Here is a 24157-nt window from a genome sequence, read left to right on the forward strand (position 1 = left end):
CACTCAGCAGCACTTTCTGTGGCTTTCTGCGTGTTCTCTAGGTTTTCACTCCTTCGGTGGCATCATGTTATGCATGCATTTTGTAACACTGACTAATCCTCTTCCACTGCAACACATTTGCCTCACTTTGCTGTTTCTTAACACTTGACTGGCTAAAAGTAGCTGACCTATCTAAGTTAAGGAATCCAGCATATGTTAGTTATAACTGGATTAAGTTTTCACTGTCTTAGGCATGTGCCTAAAAGGATGGATTATGATTATTCCCCTAAAGTATTTGCTATAAAAGATTTATATTTGCCTCTGAAAGAAAATAGTATACAAAATTTTTTAAGATAACTTTTCTGTATTTAATATTGACAAATTACATAAATCTTTGAGAATTGAGGGAAACTTTTCATATATGTGTCTGAATTTTGGCTCACTGTAAGATATTTTTGGCTTTATATAGGTTAGTAGGCTTTGTATAAAAAGCACATATCAAATTCTAAACTCTGTGACATGGGAGAGAGAAAAAGCTATGTAGAAATTGATAGTTTCCTTCAGTTTTCTCTGGGGCGCCTGATGGCCCAGTCAGTTGAGCTTCTGTCTCTTGATTTTGGCTCAGGTCATAAATTCCAGGATCGTGGGATAGAGCCCTGTGTCAGGTTCCATGCTGAGTGTGGAGCCTGTTTGAGATTCTCTCTCTCCCTCTTCCTCTGCCCCTTCACCACGCTTGCTTTCTCACTCTCTCAAAAATTAATTAAATACATACGTACGTACATACATACATACATACAGTACATGCCTAAATAGGATTATAGATCATTAAAAAAAAATAGCTTCCTTCAGTTTTCTCTATCTAGATTCCTGATCACTAGTTTAGTTTTGCTCATGGTGACCTAGAAATGTCTCCTGTATTAAATCTTATTCAACCAAGAGATTCTTGTTTTTAACAAACTTGAAGACCTTAATCAAATGGATAAAAAGTCAGTCTTAATTTTGGGTAAGGAACACACAGAAGTGAAATATGAACCCATTTAATGCACTAAGTAAAGCTCATGATTTTCAGAGTGTCTTGAATAAGTTAGTAAATCTTTAACATCAAGGAAACTCAACAATCAAAGAAAAAGCAAAACTGCCCCCCCCCCCACCTTTTGATGGCCTTAATATTTAAGTCTTCAGGAATTTTTTCCTGAATAAAATGTTAGACTTTATTATGCCTCTGTGCTTTTGTTGTTGTTACTATGAAATATGCCTGAGAGCATTTTTTTTTTATTCTTTTTCTTTCCAGATGACAGAAATGATGCTCAGGACAGTAGCTTAAGAGCATTAATAAAAGAGCTGCCAGATGTCCACTACTGCCTCCTCAAGTACCTATGCCAGTTCTTGACAGAAGTGGCCAAGCACCATGTGCAGAATCGCATGAATGTTCACAATCTCGCCACTGTATTTGGGCCAAATTGCTTTCAGTAAGTTAATGGAGCTTTGCTGTTAATATTATCACATACTACTTTTTCCCTTTGTTACTGCCTGAAATTATTTGGGATGTAGAGTCATATTTCAGACTGAAAAGTCAACCAGTTTATGTTGGGGAAGTTCTATCTTGCTAGTGGGCATTTTAGCCTTGTTTTTCATCCCAATTTTGAAGAAGGCAAATATGCCTTTCATGAAACCATAACTTGTAATATTTCAAACAACTGCCTTTAAAATTCTGGAAATACATTTTACTTTTGCTAAAAAAGGGCATTTAAAAATTCTAATCTGAAACATTGATTAGCAGAAAGGGAAGGAGTATAATATAGTGCATAATTTTTTAATGTGATAGTTAAAATCATTGCTAATAAATGAAAAAATTCAAGCTCAATATGCCAGTGACAGAAAAATGTAACCTTAACTACATTTGTTTTCTAAGAATAAACTAGACTAGAAATAAAGTAGTCTTCTTGGTGGCTGCTATAGCACTGGCCATAAAAATTTTTGTAAACCTTCATGTTTTCTTTTCCCTGTTATTCCTTAAAGGTATTTCATTGTTGATGTGTAAAATATGATGTTGCAATCCAGGGACTTTGCTTTTAACTCTCTTATTAATTAATCTATTAATCCCCACTGATATCAAACACATTTCTTCTAGTAATAAGAACAAAGAACGCTCCTGCTTTTAAAGCCATCAGAAATTCTCAGCAATTTTTTTAATAGTGTATTTGTTTATATACTCAGCTAAGCTCATTCAGCAGCCCAGAACTAGGAATAGTACAGTCCTCAGAATGACTGTCCAAATATAAACTCTGACTTAGATCATAGTGACTCCAGGGTTCCAGGACATTCACAGCCTACTCTGGTGAGATGTTCTACCTTAATAACTATCCCCTTTGTAACCTTAGAGATTTAAGTTTTAAATAATAGCATTTCATAGGATATGTTAGGGTTTTATGAATAAATATCTCACACATAGCCTCTACTAATTTCTTACTCAAGAGCTTTGTATTAGGCTGTATTTATTTTTACTATCTTCAAAATAAACCTTTTTTTAGTGACCTACATGTAAGAAATAGAGATAACTAGAAAAGTGTTCAATAATTTTGAAACCCTAAATTCTAGAAGAAGTGAAAATGATTTTGTAAGTAGAGTGATCATTTTATAACTCACAGATCCATGCCTCATTGCTGACTTACTGGATTGGGCTTGATCTGGAATTTCTGGTAACTTGCTTCAATTAGTCAATCAAAAATATCAAGTAATGAGTTTTTATAGGCTCTACTGATTAGTATAGCTTTTATCCTTTTTGATGGTAAAATACACTAACAAAATTTACCATTTTACTATTTTTAAGTGTATAGTTCAACAGCATTAAGTATATGTACTTTGTTGTGATCTACTTGGTATGTGTGTCTAAACTTGCAGTTCTGGAAGTCACTACTAGGTCCTTTTCACACTGAAATAGAATATAATTCTTACAACAGATAACTGTTTATTGAACTTCTTACCAAGTACTGTACTGTCTCCTATATCTGATTGATTCTAAAGAGGCAGAAGTGGCTTATGTTGTCTTTGAAGTTCCTCTGTCCAAGTTAAGGAAAAGTAGACATTTCAACTTTTGACCACACTTAGTCCATTCATGTTATAAAGATGATCAGTGGAATGCTGAGATTCAAGGATAATTCTTACCAAGACCCACTAAAAGACAAAGGAAATGCTTTTCTTAATACCTAAGGTGAATACCTTGTCTAGTCGCTAGATGAGGAAGATTTTTTTAAATAAACATCTTCATGAAATAGTGTTAACTTTTGAAAGAACATAAAATTTTAGATATAAAAAGATAACTGGCTATGAAACATATAATTATAAAATGGAAGAAAATGCACTAACAGCAGATGAATGTTTGGTGCTCTGTATTCTGGATTTCTGGGTGACTCTTAAATTATAGGTTTTCAATATGTAATCCTAGTTACAGGTTTATTAAATTTAGATGATCATGTAATATTATCATTATAAATACTCAAACAACATAGAAAGTATATAGGATACAAATAAAGTCTCTATCATAAGTCTCCGCCATTAGTACCTCCCATGCCAACCTCTCCTTCCTAGAGATAAAAATCCATAGCCAGTAGGTATATATCCTTCCATCCTTATGTCTGAACACAGCCATAAAACTTTAATTTTTAAATATAAGTCTTATAATGATACATATATTATGAAGCTTGATTGCTCTTACTAGTATCACTGGAACTTTTTTACTAGTATCACTGGAACTTTTAATATCACTCTACTTACATACGTTATTCTTTAACTATTGAATACTAGGAATTTCCCCTAGCCTGATTAATTTTCCCTCTACTGATAAGCACTTAAGCGTCAATTCTTTTACATTAAAATAGTGTTGCAGTGAATATATTAAGTGTTTTAATTCCTTATGTACATCTGCAACTATTTCTATAGAAAAGGTAACCTAGAAGTGGAACTGCTTGGCTGAGTATACACATTTTAAAGTTAATGTGTGGTGCCCTTAATGAAGCTGTAACAATTTATGATTCTACCATTGGTGTTTAAGAATACTTGTTTCCCTGTAACCTTGCTATGCTGACCGTTAACACATAATTCAGTACTTGTTGATCTAATGGGAAAAAAGAATATCCTAATTATTTGTGAAGTTGAGTATATTTTAGATTTAGGTGGTAGGTGGCATTACTATTTGTGTTTCACTGTAGTTTGTGTCTGTCTTGTGCTTTTAATTTTTTTAGTTGTGGCTCTTGTTGCTTTGTAGGAGTCCCTTAGGTTTTCTAAAAACTAATCCTTGTTTAGAAAAAAAATTACACAAATTCTTTTTGATTGTTTGCCTTTTAGCTTTATGGCGATTTATATATTAAATTAAAAAAAATTTTAATTAACTTTTCAACTCTTCCTCTTTTTGTTGACATTTATATCTTGCTTAATAAATCTGAATACTGTTTCTTGCTTAATATTACATTAATAACAAAGGTATTACATTACATATTTTTCTTTTGTTATATTTATAGCTTTTTTATGATTACCTTTTCACTTTTATCTAGAATTTCTTTTTTATATGGTATGTATCATGTATAGATCCAGTGTGATTTTTCTTCAAATAGATAGTTGTTGCCAAATTATACACTGAATAGCATATCTCTTTCCTAATTTACAGTGCCAACTCTATCACATATTAACTTCCCACATGAGTGAGAATACATGAGTACTGTATACATGTTTGTTTCTCATTTTTGTATGGCTCCTTCTTGTCCTCTATATTTCTATTATATTTGCTCTTTCAGAGGAATTTTGGAATCTCCCTGGTAAGTGGTATCTCATTGTTTAGATTTGCATTTCCCTGATGTTGAATATCTTTTAATGTGCTTATTGGCTATTTTTATTTATTTGGAGGAATGTCTGTTCAGATGCTCTACACATATTTTAATCAGATTGTCTTTATTATTAAGAGTCTTACATGTATTAAGAGTCTTATATGTATTTTGGATATAAACCCCTTAGTAAATACAGGATATGCAAATATTTTCTCTCCTTCTGTGAGTTACTTTTCATTTCCTTTTAAAAAATTTTTAATTCCAGTATAGTTAACATACAGTGTTATATTAGTTTCAAGTGTACAATATAGTGACTCAGTAATTCTGTATGTTACTCAGTGCTCATCAAGAAAAGTGTATTTTTAATCCTCCTCACTTATTTCACCCATTCCCCCACCTACTTCCCCACTGGTAACCATCTGTCCTCTACAATTAAGAGTCTGTTTGTTTGTCTGTCTTTTTTTCCTTTGTTCTTTTACTTTCTCAAATTCCACATATGAGTGAAATAATATGTTATTTGTATATATATGTATGTGTATTTTTATGGCTGAATAATATTCCTTCATTCATCTATCAGTGGATGCAGGCTTCTTCCTTATTTTGGCTATTGTAAATAATGCTGCAATAAACGTAAGGGTGCATATATCCCTTTGAATTAGTATTTCATATTCTTCAGGTAAATACCCAGTAGTGCAATTACTGGATCATAGGGTAGTTCTATTTTTAATTTTTTGAGGAACTTCCATACCGTACTAGTTTGCATTCCCACCAACGGTGCACAAGTGTTCCTTTTTCTTCACGTCCTCAGGGAAAAACCTGAGGTTTTTCCCTGATGATGAGTGATGTTGAACATCATGTCTTCTTTGGAGAAATGTCTGTTCATGTCTTCTCCCCATTTTTTAATTGGGTTATTTGGTTTTGGGGTGTTGAGTTGTTTGTATCAGTTCTCTCTATATTTTAGATACTAACCCTTTATCAGATATGTCATTTGTAAACATCTCCTATGCTGTAGGTTTCCTTTTAGTTTCATTCATTGTCTTCTTTGTTATGCAGAAGATTTTTATTTTGATGTAGTCCCAATGGTTTATTTTTGCTTTTGTTTCCCTTGCTTCAGGAGACCTATCTAGAAAGATGTTCCGAGGATCAATGTCAGAGAAATTGTTGCCTGTGCTTTTTTCTAGAATTTTTATGTTTTCAGGTCTCGTGTTTTGGTTCTTAATGCATTTTAAGTTTATTTGTGTATATCTTTAAGAAAGGGGTCTAGTTTCATTCCTTTGCATGTAGCTGTCCAGTTTTCCTAACACCATTTGTTGAAGAAACTGTCTTCTTGCCATTGGATATTCTTTACAGCTTTGTCGAAGATTAATTGACCATATAAATGTGGGTTTACTTCTGGGCTTTCTATTTTGGTTCCACTGATCTGTGTATCTATTTTTGTGCCAGTATCATACTGTTTTGATTACTACGGCTTTGTGGTATAACTCAAACTCTCGAATTGTGACTTTGTTATTCTTTTTCAAGATTTCTTTGGCTATCTGGTGTCTTTTGTGGTTCCATACAAATTTTAGGATTGTTGGTTTTACTTCTGTGAAAAATGCTGTTGATATTTCAATTGGGATTGCATTGAATCTGTTGATTGCTTTGGGTAGTATTGACAGTTAACAATATTTGTTCTTCCAATCCATGAGCATGGAATGTCTTTCCATTTGTGTCATCTTCACTTTCTTTTCATCAGTGTTTTACAGTTTTCAGAGCATACAGTTTTACAGGTCTTTCACTTCATTAAGTTTATTCCTAGATATTTTATTATTTTTGGTTCAATTATAAATGGGATTTTTTTCTCAGTTTCTCTTTCTGCTATTTCATTATTAGTGTATAGAAATGGAACATATTTTTGTACATTGATTCTTGTATCCTATGACCTTACTGAATTCATTTATCAGTTCTAGCAGTTTTTTGGCAGAGTCTTTAGAGTTTCCCCTATATAGTGTCATGTCATCTGCAAATAGTGAAAGTTTAACTTCTTGCTTACCAACTTGGATGCCTTTTATTCCTTTTTCTTGTTTGATTGTTCTGGCTGGGAATTCCAGTATTTGAATAGAAATAATGAGAGTGGACATCCTTGTCTTATTCCTGACCTTAGGAGAAAGGCTCTCAGTTTTTCCCCATTGACGATGTTGTTAGCTGTGGGTTTTTCATATACAACCTTTATTATGTGGAGGTATGTTCCCTCCAAACATACTTTGTTGAGGTTTTTTTCCTGAGTGGTTGTTGTACATTATCCAGTGCTTTTTCTGTATCTATTGAAATGATCCTATGGTTTTTATCCTTTCTCCTATTGCTGTGATGTGTCTCACTGGTTGATTTGTGAATACTGAACCACCTTTGCATCCTGGAAATAAATCCCACTTGATCATGGTGAATGACTTTTTTTCAATGTATGGTTTGATTTGGTTTGCTAAAGTGTGGAGGATTTTTGCATCTATATTCATGAGAGATACTGGCCTCTAGTTTTCTTTTTTTTCTTTCTTTTTTTTTTTTTTTTTGCAGTGTCTTTATTTGGTTTTGACACCAGTCTAATGCTGGCCTCATAGAATGAATTTGGATGTTTTCCTTCCTCTTCCATTCCTTGGAATAGTTTGGGAAAAATAAGTATTAACTCTTTTTTAAATATTTGGTAGAATTTGCCTGTGAAGCCATGTGGTCCTGGACTTTTGTTTGTTGCGAGTTTTTTGATTACTGATTCAATTTCATTGCCAGTAATCCATTTATTCACATTTTCTATGTTTCCTGATTCAGTTTTGGGAGGTTATTCTAGGAATTTATCCATTTCTTCTAGTTGTCCAATTTGTTGGCATATAATCCTTCATAGTATTCTCTTAAAATCCTTTGCAATTCTGTGGTATCTGTTGTTTCTACTCTTTCATTTGTCATTTTATTTTTTTGAGTCCTTTTTTTTTTTTGTCTTTTGATGAGTCTGGCTAACGGTTTATCAATTTTGTTTTTTTCAAAGAATCAGCTCCTGTTTCATTGATCCCTTCTATTGTTTTTTGTTTGTTTTTTTCAATGTTTATTTGTTTTCAGAGAGAGAGAGGAGACAGAGCATGAGTGGGGGAGGGACAGAAGGAGAGGGGAGACACAGATTCTGAAGCAGGCTCCAGGGTCTGAGCTGTTAGCACAGAGCCTGACACAGGGCTCAAACTCATGGACCGCTAGATCATGACCAGAGCCAAAATTGGACATTGAACCAACTGGAGCCACCCAAACACCCCTAGTTGGTTGGTCTTTAGTTTCTATTTCATGTATTTCTGCTATAATCTTTATTATTCCCTTCCCTCTTCTGATTTGGGGTTTTGTTTATTGTTTTTATTCTGGCTTCTTTAGGTGTAAGGTTAGGTTGTTTGAGATTTTTCTTGGTTCCGGAAGTAGACCTGTACTGCTATAAACTTCCTTCTTAGAACAACTGTTGCTATATCCCAGCGATTTTGGACTGTTTTCATTTTCATTTATCTCCATATGTTTTTTATTTCTTTTTTGATTTCTTGGTTTCATTGCTTAATAGTGTGTTATACCTCCATGTATTGGTGCTCTTTCCAGATTTTTTCTTGTGGTGATTTCTAATTTCATAGCATTGTGGTCAGAAAAGATTCATAGTATGTCTTCGATCTTTTTGAATTTGTTCAGACTTGTTTTGTGGCCTAATATGTGATCTATTCTGGACAATGTTCCATGTGCACTTGAAAAGAATGTGTATTCTGGTGTTTTAGAAGGGATTTTTTTTTTTTTTTTTTTTTAAGGAGGGAATGTTTTGAATATATGTTACATTCATCTGGTCCAGTGTGTCATTCAAAGCCAGTGCTTCCTGTTGATTTTCTATTTGGACATTCTGTCCATTGACATTAGTGGGGTGTTAAAGTCCCCTGTTCTTATTGTATCACTATCAATTAATCCCTTTATGTTTGTTATTAAGTGCTTTATATGTTATTAAGTGCTCCCATGTTTAGTGCATAAATATTTGCAGTAGTTATGTCTTCTACTTGCATTGTTCCCTTTATGGTTATGAAGTGTTCTTCCTCATTTCTTGTTACAGTCCTTGTTTTAAAGTCCATTTTGTCTGATGTAAGTATTGCTACTCTGGCTTTATTTTGACATCCTTTGGCATGATATGTTTCTCCATCCCCTTACTTTCAATGTGAATTTTTTTTTTTAGTTCTGAAATTAGTTCCTTGTAGGCATGTAGCATGTATACATGTCTTTTTTTTTTTATTCATTTCATCACCCTGTCTTTTGATTGGAGCATTTAGTCCATTTACATTCAAAGTAATTACTGGTAGTATGTATTTATTGACATTTTGTTAGGTGTTTTATGGTTGATTGTGTGGTTTTTCTCTGTTCCTGTCTTTGCTCTCTTGACTCAAGATTATTTACCTTTTAATGATATACTTTGATTCCTTTCTCTTTATTCCTTGCCTGTCCATTACTGGTTTTTGATTAGCAGTTATCATTGGTTTGTCTATAACATCTTCTGCATATGGCAGAAGTTGATGGTCATTTAAGTTTGAACCTGTTCTTTGCTCCTGTCCCCCTCCCACCATGTTTTAGATATACAGTGCTACATTACCTCCTTTTATTTTGTGAGTCCCTTGACTGATTTTTATATACATAATTATTTTTACTGCTTTTGTGCTTTGTACTTTTTTTTTTTTTACTGTTACTTATGTTCTTTCTTATCCACCCAAAGCCTCCCCTTTAACGTTTCTTATAGGGCTGGTTTAGTGGTGATGAATGTCTTAAAGTTATGTCTGAGAAACTCTTTGTCTTTCCTTTTATTCTGAATGATAACCTTGCTGGATAGAGTATTTTTGCCTGCAGGTTTCTTCCTTTCAGCACTTTGAATATATCATGCCATCCCTTCTGACCTGCAAAATTTCTGTTCAAAAGTCAACTGATAGCCTTATGGAGTTTCCCTGGTATGTAACTGCTTTTTCTCTTGCCACTTTTAAAATTCTCTCTTTATCCATTTTAATTTTTTCCATTTTAATTACTATGTTTTTTGGTATGGACCTCCTTGGGTTGTTTTTGTTGAGGGATGTCTGTGCCTCCTAGATCTGGATGTGTTTCCTTCCTCAGATTCAAGAAGTTTTTAACTTATTTCTTCAAATAAATTTTTTGCCTCATGTTCTTTCTCTTCTTCTTCTGGAACCCCTGTAATGCAAATGTTATTACACTTTATGATCCTTAGTTCCTAAGTCTATTCTCATTTTAAATAATTTTTTTTCCTCTCACCTGTGCAGCTTACTTACTTTCCATTCCTCTGTCTTCCAGGTCATTGATACATTCTTCTGCTTCCTCTAACCTACTATTTATTCTATCTAGTATATTTTTCATTTCAGTTATTGTGTTCTTCATCTCTGATCGACTCTTTTTTATCTCTTTGTTAAGGGTCTCACTGATGTCCTCCAGTCTTTTCTCAAGTCCAGTGAGTATCTTTATGAGCATTACTTTGAATTCTCTATCAGGCATGTTACTCCATTTTATATCCAATTTGTTTGGCTGTCTTGCTGTGATTTTGTCCTGTTCTTTCATTTGGAACATATTTCTGTCTCCTCATTTTGTCTCACTCTCTGGGTCTGTTTCTGTGTGTTAGGAAAGTCAGCTACATCTCCTGATCTTGAAAGTAGTGGACTTAAGATGAGGTCCTGTAGTACCCTGCAGTACAGTATCCCCCCCCATTCATCAGAATCTGGCACTTGAGGGCAGTCCCCTGTGTGTGTTGATTGTGCCCTGCTGTTGTGGCTCAGCTCCTTTTTCTGTCAGTCCAGTCACCTGCAGTGGCTCTCTTTGCCTGTTGTGGGCAGTGTTTGGTTCCTGTGTTATTGGTGGGCCAGTCTATGGCCGCAATGGGCTTGAGTTGAATCAGACCAGTCATTTGTCAGAGATGCAGTAACACCAAACTGGAGGGCACTTTCCCTGTGTTTTCCCCTGGGAAGCATTCATTGGTGGGCAGGGCTGCAGTCAGACCAGATGTCTGCCTTCAGCCCATTGCCGGGGCAGTAGTCACTTGGTGTGGTGCTGGCCCCTGTCAGGGCTGCTTGCACACTGCCTGGCTTGTGGCACCACTTTGGATGCACCCAGGCCAAAAGCATATTGGAGGGGGCAGATCCACAACTTAAGTGGGGGCAAGTCTCACAGTGTTAGCAAAATTTGCAGCTGGTCCTCTTCAAGAGGAGACCTGCAACTGCTGAAACCAAGGCCAGCCAGGTTAGCCCAGGCAGATCAACAGAGTAAGGGTGGTGGGAGGCGGCATGGTGTTAGCAAGGTTTGTACTGGTGTTCTGGAGGAGGGACCTGCTGTGCAAGGACTGAGAGAAGCCTGGCTGGAGGGGGCAGGAGGTGTGGTGTTAGCAAGACAAGTAGCTAGTATAGGCATCATGCTGATTTCTGCAGGTGGCTGTGTGTTTGTGCTGGGGATAGGGGAGGGAAATGGCACCTACCAACTCCTTTGTTCCAGGAGGAGTCTCCCAATGAGACTGTCTCTTCAGGACTTGCTCTGTAAACAACTCTCCTTCCCATATGCCCCAGGCGGTTTTCAAACTACTGCTTCTACGCTGTGTCTCTGCAGGGTATTTTTTGTGCTATCTCCTCAAGTTTTCTCTTGCCTTCCTGGCCCTCCCAGAGTGGAGCCTGATGATTTTTAAAATTCCAGGTTTTAAGTCCCACTGGCTGTAAGAATTCATGACATTTAGCCCCATGTGTGCTCCCTGATGTGAGGATCTGTTTCTCTCCCCTCTTCATGTTTGTGGCGTCCCTCCCTCCAATGGACAGTCCCATAAGTCCATTTAGATGTGGACCCTGTCTCTGCCTTTCCTACCCACCTTAATATGGCCTCTTCTCTACATTTAGTTGTGGAGTTTGTTCTGCCAGTCTTCAGGTCATTTTCTAGGTTATTTACACTGATGTGAGTGTTACCTAGTTGTGACTGTGGTATGAGATGAGGTGATGGTCCTCCTTCTCCGTCATCCTCCCAGCAGTCCGTCCCATTTCATTTTCTTGATTGTGTGCTTTCAAGCACAGTTTTTAAAATGTTGATTAAGTTTAGTATACCAATTTTTTTCTTTTGTTGCTTATGCTTTTGTTTGCATCTAAGAAGGTTTTGCCTAACTTACGAAGATATTTTCTCAAGAGATTCATAGTTTTAACTCTTATATTAAGAAGTTCATTTTAAGTTTATGTTTGTGCCATGTAAAGAAGGAGTCTGGTTTCATTCCTTTCATGTGGATGTGCAGTTATCCTGGTACCAGTTGTTAGAAAGACTGTTTTTCCCCTTTGAATTACCTTGGCACTCTTGTTGAAAATTAATTGACCATAATTGCTAGAGTTTATTTCTAGACTCAGTTATATTCCATCGATCCCTATACATCTATCCTTAGGCCAGTACTACTTGATTCCTGGTCTTGATTACTTGATTACTGTAGCTTTTTAGTAAGTTTTAAAATTGGGAAATGTCAATCTTCCAGCTGTGTTGTTCTCTTCAAGGTTGTCTTAGCTATTCTTGGTCCCTTGCTTTTCCATATGAGTATGGGGTCATCTCATAAATTTCTGCAAAAAAGCCAGGGGGTATTTTGATAAGAATTTTTTTGAATCTGTGGATCAAATTAGGGAGTACTGCCATCTTAACAATATTAAATTCTCCAATCCATGAATATGGGATATCTTTCCATTTACTTGTGTTGTCTTTATTTCAACAATGTCTTATCATTTTCAGAGTACAAATTTTACACTTCCTTTGTTGAATCTTAAGTATTTTTAAGTTATTCTAAATATAATTAATATTATTTTTAGTTTGTTCATTGGTAGTGCTAACATAGCTTTAATTTGCATTTATTTTATTATGAATGAAGTTAGACATCTTTATGGGATATCTGTTTAAGGGTCGTTTGCCTTTCTCATGATGTGTTTGTGCCTATCTTTTGCCCGTTTTCCTATTAGGTCTTCAGGGTTTTTTTTGCTTGTTTGTTTAATACTTATTTATTTTTAGACTTTGTTTCCTCTAATAAACACATATAAAACTAATGCTCCCTCAGTATCATTTTGGAACATTACATTGAATATTACTGTATCACTTTTTGTTAAGAGTTGAATTGTCCAAGATACAAACCCTGAGACAGAGGATTCAAATAGTAGTTGTATAGGGTAATGCTCTTTGGAGCTGCACCTGTAAACCATAGACAGATGTAGGATTAGGCAGAAGAAGTTGAATATTTCATGCAGTTATAACAAAGTCCTCCAGCAGTCTCAAATGTACTTAGGAGCTTGGATGGCCTTTCAGAGATCTCTCAAATTGAGTCAAGGGCATTGGTACATTTAACCTTTTCCATCAGTCACTGGAGATGAGATGTGCCTAGGGAGGTGGTATAATCTTGGGAGAGGGCTCAGCTATGAACCATAAGTAGACATTACTCTCAGCAGCTAGGGTAATGAATGAAACATGAAGAAGGAATCTGAATATCACTCCACAGAATCCACTATATATTTATAATGTTATAATAATTTTTCATAGTATACTATGGCACAGCATATTTTTCTATGAAAAATTTATCAAACATTGGACTGTAAACTTTGTATGTTATATATGACTTTTCTAAGGAAATTTCTAATATCCTATTTTCTAGAACTAGTAAAAATCCTCCAAAGAATATTATTCTTAGAGATTAGCAGGAATTGCTTTCCCTAAGTTTTGATAGTTATTAAAATGGATACTAGATTTTCCATGGTTAGGATAGTATGACCTAATAAAAGAAAGTTATTCTAGTCTTCTGGCATTTGGTAGGTTTGATATTCTGCATTATTTATTTTTCTGTTACATTTTCTGTACAATGGGACTTACAGGATTTATTTTGAGACTTAAGACCATAAGAGGAAATCTTTGTACGTGGCACACAATTAGTAGAGTAGTGTTGGAAAACATGTGCATTTAACTGAACACATTTAAAATTACTTTAAGGGAAAGATCAGGTTTTATAGATTCTGTACATACATACTAGTTAGTGACTGGGCTCCTTAGAAACAAGAGATCGGAGACATGACTTTTTTCTTACCTCAGCTATCTTAGTTTTCACTTTATTTTTACATTTGGTACAAGCTTCTTAGAATATTGAGATACTTTTTAATATTTAAAGAAAATTTTTCTTGTCCAATAAAACTTGTAAATATACAGACCAATTTCTTCAACTTTTGTGTTCATATCAGACACAAATCTTCTGATGTGCTCAGACTGCCTTGGCATTACCCACCTCCCAGACCAGTCTGCCACCAGTGTTTCATTTTTCACCTGCCTTGGGAATGCTGGATCCTTCTCCTTGGCCACAGTCATACGGCTGGGTCAACCAGCTTCCCCCACCGCTTTTGGACCCTGAATTCCTGATGGGCTGCCAGAGGGGCTGGATAAGGCAACATGAAAGTCTAGAACAGTTAAATCCTTCTGAGTGAACCTTGGCAATGGAAAATAGAAGTCAGGAGGGAACTAGGTAGATCCCCTTTTTCTTCCTCCCATGGAATACTTTATCCCAGGCTTCTTCTTGCAGCCAATCTGTTTGAATTCCAGACTGCCAAACAAAGCATCTGCCAAGCCAACTGATGTGTGGTTTGGGATTTCTTTGTGAAATAGCTATTTACACTTGACTTTGTTGCACTACTTACCTTCTTTCCTTACCCTACTTACCTTCTTTCCTTACCCATGCTGCCCTGTACCCCATCCCAAAATAATGCACCAGCATCCTCATCCTTGGCTTAGTCTCAGTTTTTTTGAGAATCTGCTCTAAGGCACTGTGTACCTACAGAGAGCGGACTGTTCCAATACAGAAGGAAAGCTGGTTTTCTCGAGATAGGATGAGAGATGTTGTACTTTAAGTATATTAAAGGATAATGTTAGCCATGCAGGATCTTTTCACATGCCGACTTTGGAAACTAAATTCCTCATAAACACCAACTCCACTGTAAATGTTCTACTTCCCCAATATTATTATATGACTCCTTGGAATTTAAAGTTTCCTTTGACCAAAAAAAGTGTTCAAAGCTGAGAATGATGTTGGAAAAAACTAAATATTTGTGTTTACTGTTATTTCAACAATTTAAAAATGTATTTGTTAAATGACGTTAACAAGACACCGAATTGCCTTAATGACCTTTAGCTGAGATTTATTTTTGTTACTATTCTTGATCCTTTGCATTAAATCTACTGTGCACACTTAGTTTCAATCATTTAATAACGTCAATTACATCAAGATTTAATCTCTAGTAAGTAAATAAGCTAACACCTGATGATTCAGCCATTTTGATCAAATTCTGCTTCATTTTCTTTGCTTTCTATGTCTTTTGTCTATAGATCTGTAAATTAATCCTACCCCTTGAAATAAGTGTATCGATATAATCAGTAAGGCACTCGGTAATATTATAGCTATTTCTTTTTCTTTTTTTAAGTTTATTCATTTTGAGAGAGAGAGAGAGAGAGACAGTGTGAGTGGGGGAGGGGCAGTGAGAGAGAGGGAGAATGAGAATCCCAAGCAGGCTCCATGCTGCCAGTGCAGAGCCCAACATTGGGCTTGGACTCACGAAACCATGAGATCATGACCATAACTGAAACCAAGAGTCCAATACTTAACTGACTGAGCCATCCAGGTGCTCCCATTCCAGCTATTTCTGATGTTTAAAGAGATGGGCGGCTGGGTAGCTCAGTCAGTCAAGCATCGGACTCTTGATTTTGGCTCAGGTCATGATCTCACAGTTCATGGGTTGGAGCCCCTCATCCGGCTTTGCTGTGACAGTATGGAGCCTGCTTGGGATTCTCTCTCTTGCTCTCTCTCTCTGCCCCTCCTTTGCTCCCTTACTCTGTCTCTCTCAAAAATAAAACATAAAAAAGAGAAAGGAATTTTAGATTTTGAATAAACCCTTCCATGTGTGCATTAATCCAAGATAGTACATTTTTGCTTAGTGGCAGTATAAAAACCATTTTAAAGTTGTTTGGGGCTCCTTCAAATCTTGCAGAAAAAAAAACACAATAAGTTAATGGTACCAAATCACTAACTTGTAACTTGTGGTTCATGATATTTATGTTTATGTGTGTGTAATAAAGTATTTGAGCAACATCAGTAAATATTAGATGAGATCAGCTAAATTTGTAGACAAACAGGATGTGTAACCAGATAAGCCTACAATGTTGCCATCATGTTATCTGCTAATAGCTAGTAAGCAGCTTTGTTTGGTTTTCAACCCAAATGTTACTTTTGGAAAATTGGTAATTTGGATTGAAAAATGTAGATAGTTGAGATTTTTAAAAATTAAACCCAAACCCTGGTCTCACATTGTCCTATATTTATAACCTCTGGTCTCACATTGTCCTATATTTATAACCTCATTAGTATAAATACATAAAATGCACATTGCTCATTTAATTTTTAGCACAATTATACTTATTACTGTTATCCTTCATAAACATGTTTTTGGCATATTAAGGAGTGGGTGATTGGAAAGTTCCTCCCGTCTCTGCTGAAACCTATACCTGTGCTTTGCGGCAGTTACCTCATTGGCTATAATTCTGTCTTATCCCACTGTCCCTTGTAAGGGTGATAATTGACTTTGCAGTTGCCTTTTTTTCCAAAATGGGTATAAGTTTATTTTTTTGTTACAAAAGTAACATATGTTCATTAAAAAAAATTTTTTTAACCAAGAAAGCCCAGGTGTAAATATGAAAATTAAAATCCTCCATAATTCGACTACCTGGACCCAGTCACTGTTCACACTTACGTTTCTGTGCTTTCATATTCACTGCATGCTTACATATGCATTTATATTTACGTCTGATTAAAGGTGGGGGTGATAAAGTAATACTGATTTATAACCTTTATTTTAAAACTTCATGCCCTCTAATCATGGCATTTTTCCATACTTAAAATTTTACATCATCATTAATAATGACAGCATTGCGTTCTCATCCTTTGATCAATATCCTTTATTTAAGCTGTCCCTATAAAGGGCATTTCACATTTTTTTTCTCAGCAGTAATAGGTGGTATTTATTGAGTGCTTACTAACCTCCTGGCAATGTTCTAGGTGCTTTTCATTTATTTGCATACTTATTCTCAGAGCCTTATGAGGCAGGTACTATTCTTATCTTTCCTTTTCACATGAAGAAGCTGAAATTGTAATTTGCTCAAGGTCACATGGCTAAGAAGTGTGCGTCAGGGTTTTAAATCCAGACAGCCTGGCTCCTGAGCTCCAAGCCCTAATCACTGCTCTGTAAGTGTTTCCCCTATAAACAGCATCGCGGTGACTACTCTTGAACATACATCTTTTCACACTTCATTAATTATTTTCTTTGGATGTACTTTTGAAAGTAGACTTGCCTAGTCAAAGAATATTCATATTATCAAATTTTTTCTTCATTGAAAGGTTGTACCAGTTCACGCTGTGAGCAGCAGTCTGTGGCTGTGGCTCCTTTCCCACACCTTCTCCAACCCTGGTGTTATCATTTCTTAACACGTTTGCCAGTATAATAAATGAACGTTATTTCTTATACAAGTTTTGATTTTTGTATTTTGATTATTGTGAGGTTTAATGTATTTGTGAGCCTATTTTCCCAGTTTTACTTTTGTCAATTGCCTTTATGCTCTTTGTCAGTTTTTTTTACGCTGTTTTTGTTGTTGATTTGCGGGAGTTCCTTTTGATTATCACTATTAATCTATTGTTATACATAGAAAATATTTCTCATAGTTTGTAATTCACATAATTGTAATTCCTATTACATGAATTCTTATAATTCACATTGTGTGAATTCCTATAATTCATGTTAGAACCTCATAATTCTTTTGCCACAGAGAAGTTTAGAGATATTTCAATTTGTGTTGTTTGGGTTTGATGTGACCCTTAAAAGGCCTTCAACCTCAAGGTTATGAGAATATTTACTAATACCCTCTCAATGTTTTTGAGGTTTTAAATTTTAACATTTAAACCTCGAATATATGTGGACATTGTTTTACAACAGATATGGTAAGGGAATCTAAAAGCCATTTAATATTCTCTTACATTTTTTCTTAAGATATATGCCATTTTTTAATATTTAGGTACTGAATTCTACTGAAATTTATTTTTGAGTAAGGTATGATTTAAGGATCTAGTTTTTCACTGAATAGTTAGCCTGTTAACCAAACAATATCTAGAGAATAATTCATACTTTGCCAAGCAATTCAAATGTCATTTTTATCATTATATCAAGTTCTTAAATATATTTTGGTTTTCTCTGGGTTATGTTTTGCTACCCTGATCAGTCTGCTTCTCTGGTGCTAGTATCATATACTATATTTTAATGACATGTGTGGTATTCCACTTAATTCTTCTTTTTCAGGATTGTCCTGGATAATTATGTGCATATTCCCTAAAGAACTTCAGCACATTTTTCTAGATTTAAAAATTCCCAGTGAGCTTTTAGATTTTACCAGGTATAGTTGAATATATTTAATGTTGAGTCATTCATTTAATAAAAGGATGTATCCCCTCATGTGGTCCAGTTTCTACTTATGTATTTTTTGTTTTATAACAAATATTTATTGTTTTATAAAACTGTAGAAGCTTGAAAAAAATATGTGCAGTTATAAGGAATACAGTGAAAAATCATCCACTAATCACAGTACTTAAATGTAATAACTTTAAATTTTTTATCTATTTTCTTCCAGCTTTCTTCCCATGTATATATACTTTATTTTTAAAAGGATTTTTTAAATGTTTTATTTATTTTTGAGAGAGAGAGAGAGAGAGAGAGAGAGAATGCACAAGCAGGAGAGGGGCAGAGAGAGAGAGGGAGACACAGAATCCAAAGCAGGCTCCAGGCTTTGAGCTGTCAGCACAGAGCCCAGCATAGGGCTCGAACTCACGGACCACGAGATCATGACCTGAGCTGAAGTTAGACACTTAACTGACTGAGCCACCTAGGTGCCCCAAGTTTATGTGATTTTTTAATTACTCATAGCTAGGACTTTTTATATAGAAGATGACAGACTTACATTTATTAAATTCTGTGTGTAGAAAAAATATATCCTTCAGTCATCCATTTCTCATGGTGAATCCAAAAGCGTAGCTGGTAGTCTCATGTTTTTATGGTTAAAGAACTGAATTGTATGAAATATCAGTTTTTAGGATTATTGAGCTAAAATGAAACTGGGTATTGATTTTGATCCATTACAAATGAAACATGGAAGTAAGCAAGATAATAATCAATTTCTTTTTAAGGACAGTAAAAAACAGACTGGGCAGAAAGATTTCTACATAATCATTGTTCTTTGGATTTGTCATCAGATGGATAGAAGTATTGACCATATAAAACTGCTATTTTTCTACTTCAAAATGACCAAATACAGAAACTCATATAATTCAGTCTAATAGTAAGCTCAAGTCTATTACTAAACTATTACTATCAGCTAAGAACATGAATTTGAATCATAAGAAATTGAATATGCATACTGAAAACAATACTACAAATTTTCCATCAGATGGCCATTTTTTCAGAAATCATGATGTTTTATAACTTTATATAAGCCATACATACAACCTTGGTTTTCTCAAACAAAAATAATCAAAGGATGCTTCTTGATCTTGGTCTCACTTAAGAGATGACAGTAGGTCTGTAAGTGGTTGTCCAGCATACTGATTGCTTGTTTGTTATATATGAAACAAGCAACCAATAATATTAAAAATTATGCAGTGTAATTTGTATGTTTTCTTATATGAAATAATTTCTTCTATTACAAGGAGCACTGATGTTTTTTTCCTAGTAATCTTAGATTAGTGCATTATAGATTAGTGCTGATACGAGAAAATATGAAATAGATGGTTTGCCAGTCTTTTACAACACCACTGTGATGCAATGTTTTTAAAATGTGTGAACTCTTCTCTGGAATATACCTCTCTAGAGAAATAACCAGGCTTAGTGGTTGAACATTGCTGATTTGGCCCAGAGTCAAAGATTTCTTATCCTTTTAAAAAATAATCTCTGGAGCTCTTCAATGTCTGTGGGAATGCAGTGATTAAGCAATAACATCTGTCTGGCAGTTAATGATCATCTGGAGAACTATATGGCCCTGCGTAAATTCAAGGCCCTTTAAGTCAGTTGGTTATTTATTAAAGAGAAATGTCCAGCCTGAAGACATCAACACTACTCTGCTAAATACTACTTTAAAAAATAAAATTGCATGTTTCTTTTCAAACAGACTTTCAAAGGACTTCTACATTCATGATCTTGTTTATTTCTTATATCAATCTTAAGAGAGCAAGCCAGGTAATTTCATTTTATAAAGGCTGACATGGGACTCCATGGGGTGGCTGGTACGTGGGTGGGTATCAATGATTGGCCACAAGTTCTATCACTAGTAAGCAGGAAGACTAAGAATAGGGTGCCTTCTGACTCCTGATCTGCTATGTTTTCTACTAGATCACATATTTTCTCAAGATAATACTATAGATGCTGCTTATTGCACCGTACTTTGTCTCATTAGTCATGGGTTATTTGTGAGATTAATAATGTTTATTGTAGCCCTTGACTTGATATGGCCCATGTATGTATAGTCAGTTGTTAAAAACAAGCTTGAAAAAGTGAAAGAATTTAAAACAAATTCTCTTTTCTTTGGGAGAAAAAAGCAAATGCAGGTTCTGATCATTCTGCTTTTCTCATTTTATTTATTTTTTTTAAGTTTATTTATTTATTTTGAGAGAGTGAGTGTAATCAGGGCAGAAGCAGAGAGAAAGGAGACAGAGAATCCCAAGCACGCTCTGTGCTGTCAGTGCAGGGCCCAACATGGGGCTCCATCTCACAAACTGAGATCATTACCTGAGCCAAAATCAAGAGTTGGATATTTGACCAATGGACAAATTGACCCAGGACCCCAGATTTTCTCATTTTAAATGTCTCTAAAAGAAAAAGTGAACACAAAATCATTTTAATAATGGAGTGTGGTTGCTGTCTGTAAGCCTTCAAAATTAAAACTAGTGCCATATGTCTGGTTAAAGCATACTCTTGAAAATAGCAGTGACCTTTTAAACTCCTTGAATCATCATCCAGTGATGGCAAGTGGCAAATTTAGGCATACACACAAAAATATGTAAATACATAAAAATATAAGTGTGTGTGTGTGTGTATGTGTGTGTGTATATATATATATATATATACACACATACACACACATACACACATACACACACACACACATGGGGGGGGAGAGGGAGAGAAAGGGAGGGGGAGGGAGGGAGGAGGAAGGAGAGGAAGAGACATTCTTCTTAGCTGTTGACAAAATCCAGTGGCAAATTTATATTCTCTACATTGTATTTGGGAGTGTGTATGCACACTTATATCATAGTCTCCAGAAATTATTACCTAATACCTCACATCTGCCTGCTACATATATATACAGTTGTCTTTTATTTTCTCCTATGAGGTTTACTATAGAGCCTCAGTCTTGGAGGAACAGATTCTACTCCCTTCTATGTTATTAACTAGCTTTATGACTTTAAGCAAGTCAATTTTTCTAGCTCTCTGTTTGCTACCAGATACGTGACTTTCTTTTTCAACAGTAAGATTTTGTTACGTGATTTTAGTTGTCTATAATTGTTATTTACTAATTTGCCAAATATTTTTTAAGGCATATACTATGTGTCAGAAGGCAGTGTATCAAATGTTGGCCGAACATCATGGTTCATGCCCTCAGGGACCTCATACGATATGGGGGGAAAGAGGAGATTCCTTAAATAATTACTGAATTACAGTTGCGATCTGTGTTGCAATGGAAAGATGGAGATTCTGATCATGTGAATACATGAGTGTGTATGCCAGAGAAGTGGCTTGTGCTTCATTCAAGCTTGGCTGACTTAGATGTCTCCTTTTTAATGCACTTGACACCCCCTGCCAGATCTCTTCAACCTCCTCTTAGGCTGGTTTTGGTAACTTCTGGTTTTCCTTTTTACTTTCACCCACTTCAGTCCCAATCCATGCTGTTACTAGAAAAATCAGATCATACCCTTCTCTTGTTTCCAAGACCTCCATTCAAGGGTATTTCTTTTCTCTACTGTGGCATTCAAAGCCTTTAATGATTTGGTTCATAATTTCTTATGTAGCCTCACCTCGTCTCTGTTGCTTCCCACGAGTTCTCCATCAGGGATTTGGAGATAAGCAACTGTGATTATGTTAGAGGAGAATCTGGAGTCTGAGCTAGAGTTTGGAAGCCATTCTAATTTATTTCTTGAAAACAAAATGGACAAACCCTCCAAGAACAGGGACATCCTGGAGAATGTGCATAGTTAGGGGATTGGAAAAGACAGTTGGAGAGATCATAGGAATGATCTCTAGTGTAGCAGCACCAAAGCCAAAGAAAATAGAATTTCAAAGAAAGGGTGAACTATACAGAGAGAGAGATCAAGGAGAAATAGAACTGAGGAACATATCCTGGATTTGTAGATGTAGAGGTCATTCAAACTAATAATTGCAGACACATAATGACACTTTATACGGCTTCCAAAAGAACAATCTTCTGAAGAACACTTACTGAGAAAATATTATAAGAAGCATAATGTTACATGGGGAAAAAAATGGACTCTTCCTCTGGAATCAGAATAGAAGCCTGTTTCTGGAATTAGTACTCTTTTAAGATATAGTAATATAAATTGTGGCTGACTTGATTTTTAAACTTAAAGTTCTCAACTTTTTACCATTTCAGTCTTTGTTAAATATGTCATGCTGCCTCTAAGTTTTCCATGAGAGAGCAAAGGAGGGAAATATGAAGGTAGGTTTGTTTTCTGGTCTAGATTACTAAAGCAGAATGTGAATGAATGATGACCTAATTTTTCATGGGTTCTATGGAACCTGATTGAATAACATGTTACCTATGTGTATACATAGTTGATTGGAATATTTTTGTGTTAGATTGGGCTCAGGTAGAAGGTTAAATCACTTTGGATTTTAAAGATTTAACTGTTAGCAGTTAGAAATAACAGAGACCCCAGTCATGATTAAAGATTAATAGAATATTTAAAGACAAACTGGTCACATGGTATCTTGTTCTCCTTAATGTTACTAATAAGCAAAGTTTATTTCTCCTAGTGAGCCTAGAGAATTACTTTGTTGGATTGTGGGAACAATTTTGTGATGAATGAAGATGTAATAAAACTTACAGTTCAGGTTTTATATAATTTTATAAAGCAAGACAATATGGCCAGACTGTGTTGGTTTAAACTTTGCTCCATTGCTTTCTTTTTTTATTTTTTTTAATTTTTTTTGATGTTTGTTTATTTTTGAGACAGAGACAGAACATGAACAGGGGAGGGTCAGAGAGAGAGGGAGACACAGAATCCGAAACAGGCTCCAGGCTCTGAGCTGTCAGCACAGAGCCCGACGCAGGGCTCGAACTCACGGACCGCAAGATCATGACCTGAGCTGAAGTCAAACACTTACCAACTGAGCCACCCAGGTGGCCCATGCTCCACTGGTTTCTAAGAATGCGACTTGGGGCAAGTTATTTAAACCTTTCGTTTCTTTATCTATAAAATAGGGGTAAAAATACTAGCTACCTTACATAGTGGTTGTTGACAAATTTGAACATAGCTGTGTGTAAGTGTATATATGACTATATATATTTACATATATGAAACTTGGAATACTTCCTGGAACCTACTAATATTATTATTGTCCAATGTTTTTCTTAGAAAGCAAATTCTCTTTAGTTTGTAAATCTACCCATCATGGGGCCTCAGATCAGTGATAGTATTACAACGGCAAATTTGTCTTTAAAATAGGTTTTCCTAGTTTTTTTAGAAGAGAGAGAAGCCCAGGGACGTATATAAATTTAGGCTCTATTGTTTCCTAAATGTAATTACAATATTTGTTTCTAATAGAAAGTGTAATTTCTATGAGCATGGATTAATCTTTCTCGTGGAAATGCTTTTAAACATGTATGGGAAATATTCCTTTCATTTATTTCAGCGTATTGCTTTTCTAGACGTCTTGTGTTTCCATCTTGTCTTCCATCAAGACTCTCTCAGGTCTTGAATTTGTGCTTTTGGCAGCTCCACACCACATCATATCAAACATGTTCAAATGCACCCATGACCCATATTAATCATAATGTACTTTTAAATTGATTTCTATTGAGCTGTTACTAAAAACCTAATACAGTATTTTAAATATTTAAGTATTTAACAATTTTAATTTTGTAGTGTTTGGGGATTTTTTTGGTTTCTTGTTTGACCTTTTGTTATATTTTGGAATCCTGGGATCTCAAACATTTTCATTGTCTCATAAAAACTCTTAAGCCCTGGGCTCTCTAGC

General features: G+C 35.2%; 1 protein-coding gene across 7 annotated transcripts in view; it reads left to right on the top strand.

Moving 5' to 3' along the window:
• FAM13A (family with sequence similarity 13 member A) overlaps positions 1–24157 on the top strand; it is a 347254-nt gene that overhangs the window by 61129 nt on the left and 261968 nt on the right. For all 7 annotated transcript variants that reach the window (XM_045056104.1, XM_045056103.1, XM_045056102.1 and 4 more), the window contains exon 4: positions 1271–1448. In XM_045056104.1, the coding sequence (XP_044912039.1) occupies positions 1271–1448 (178 nt within the window). The remainder of the gene's footprint in view (positions 1–1270; positions 1449–24157) is intronic.

This window comes from Felis catus, chromosome B1 (assembly GCF_018350175.1).
Source record: "Felis catus isolate Fca126 chromosome B1, F.catus_Fca126_mat1.0, whole genome shotgun sequence".
NCBI lineage: Eukaryota > Metazoa > Chordata > Mammalia > Carnivora > Felidae > Felis > Felis catus.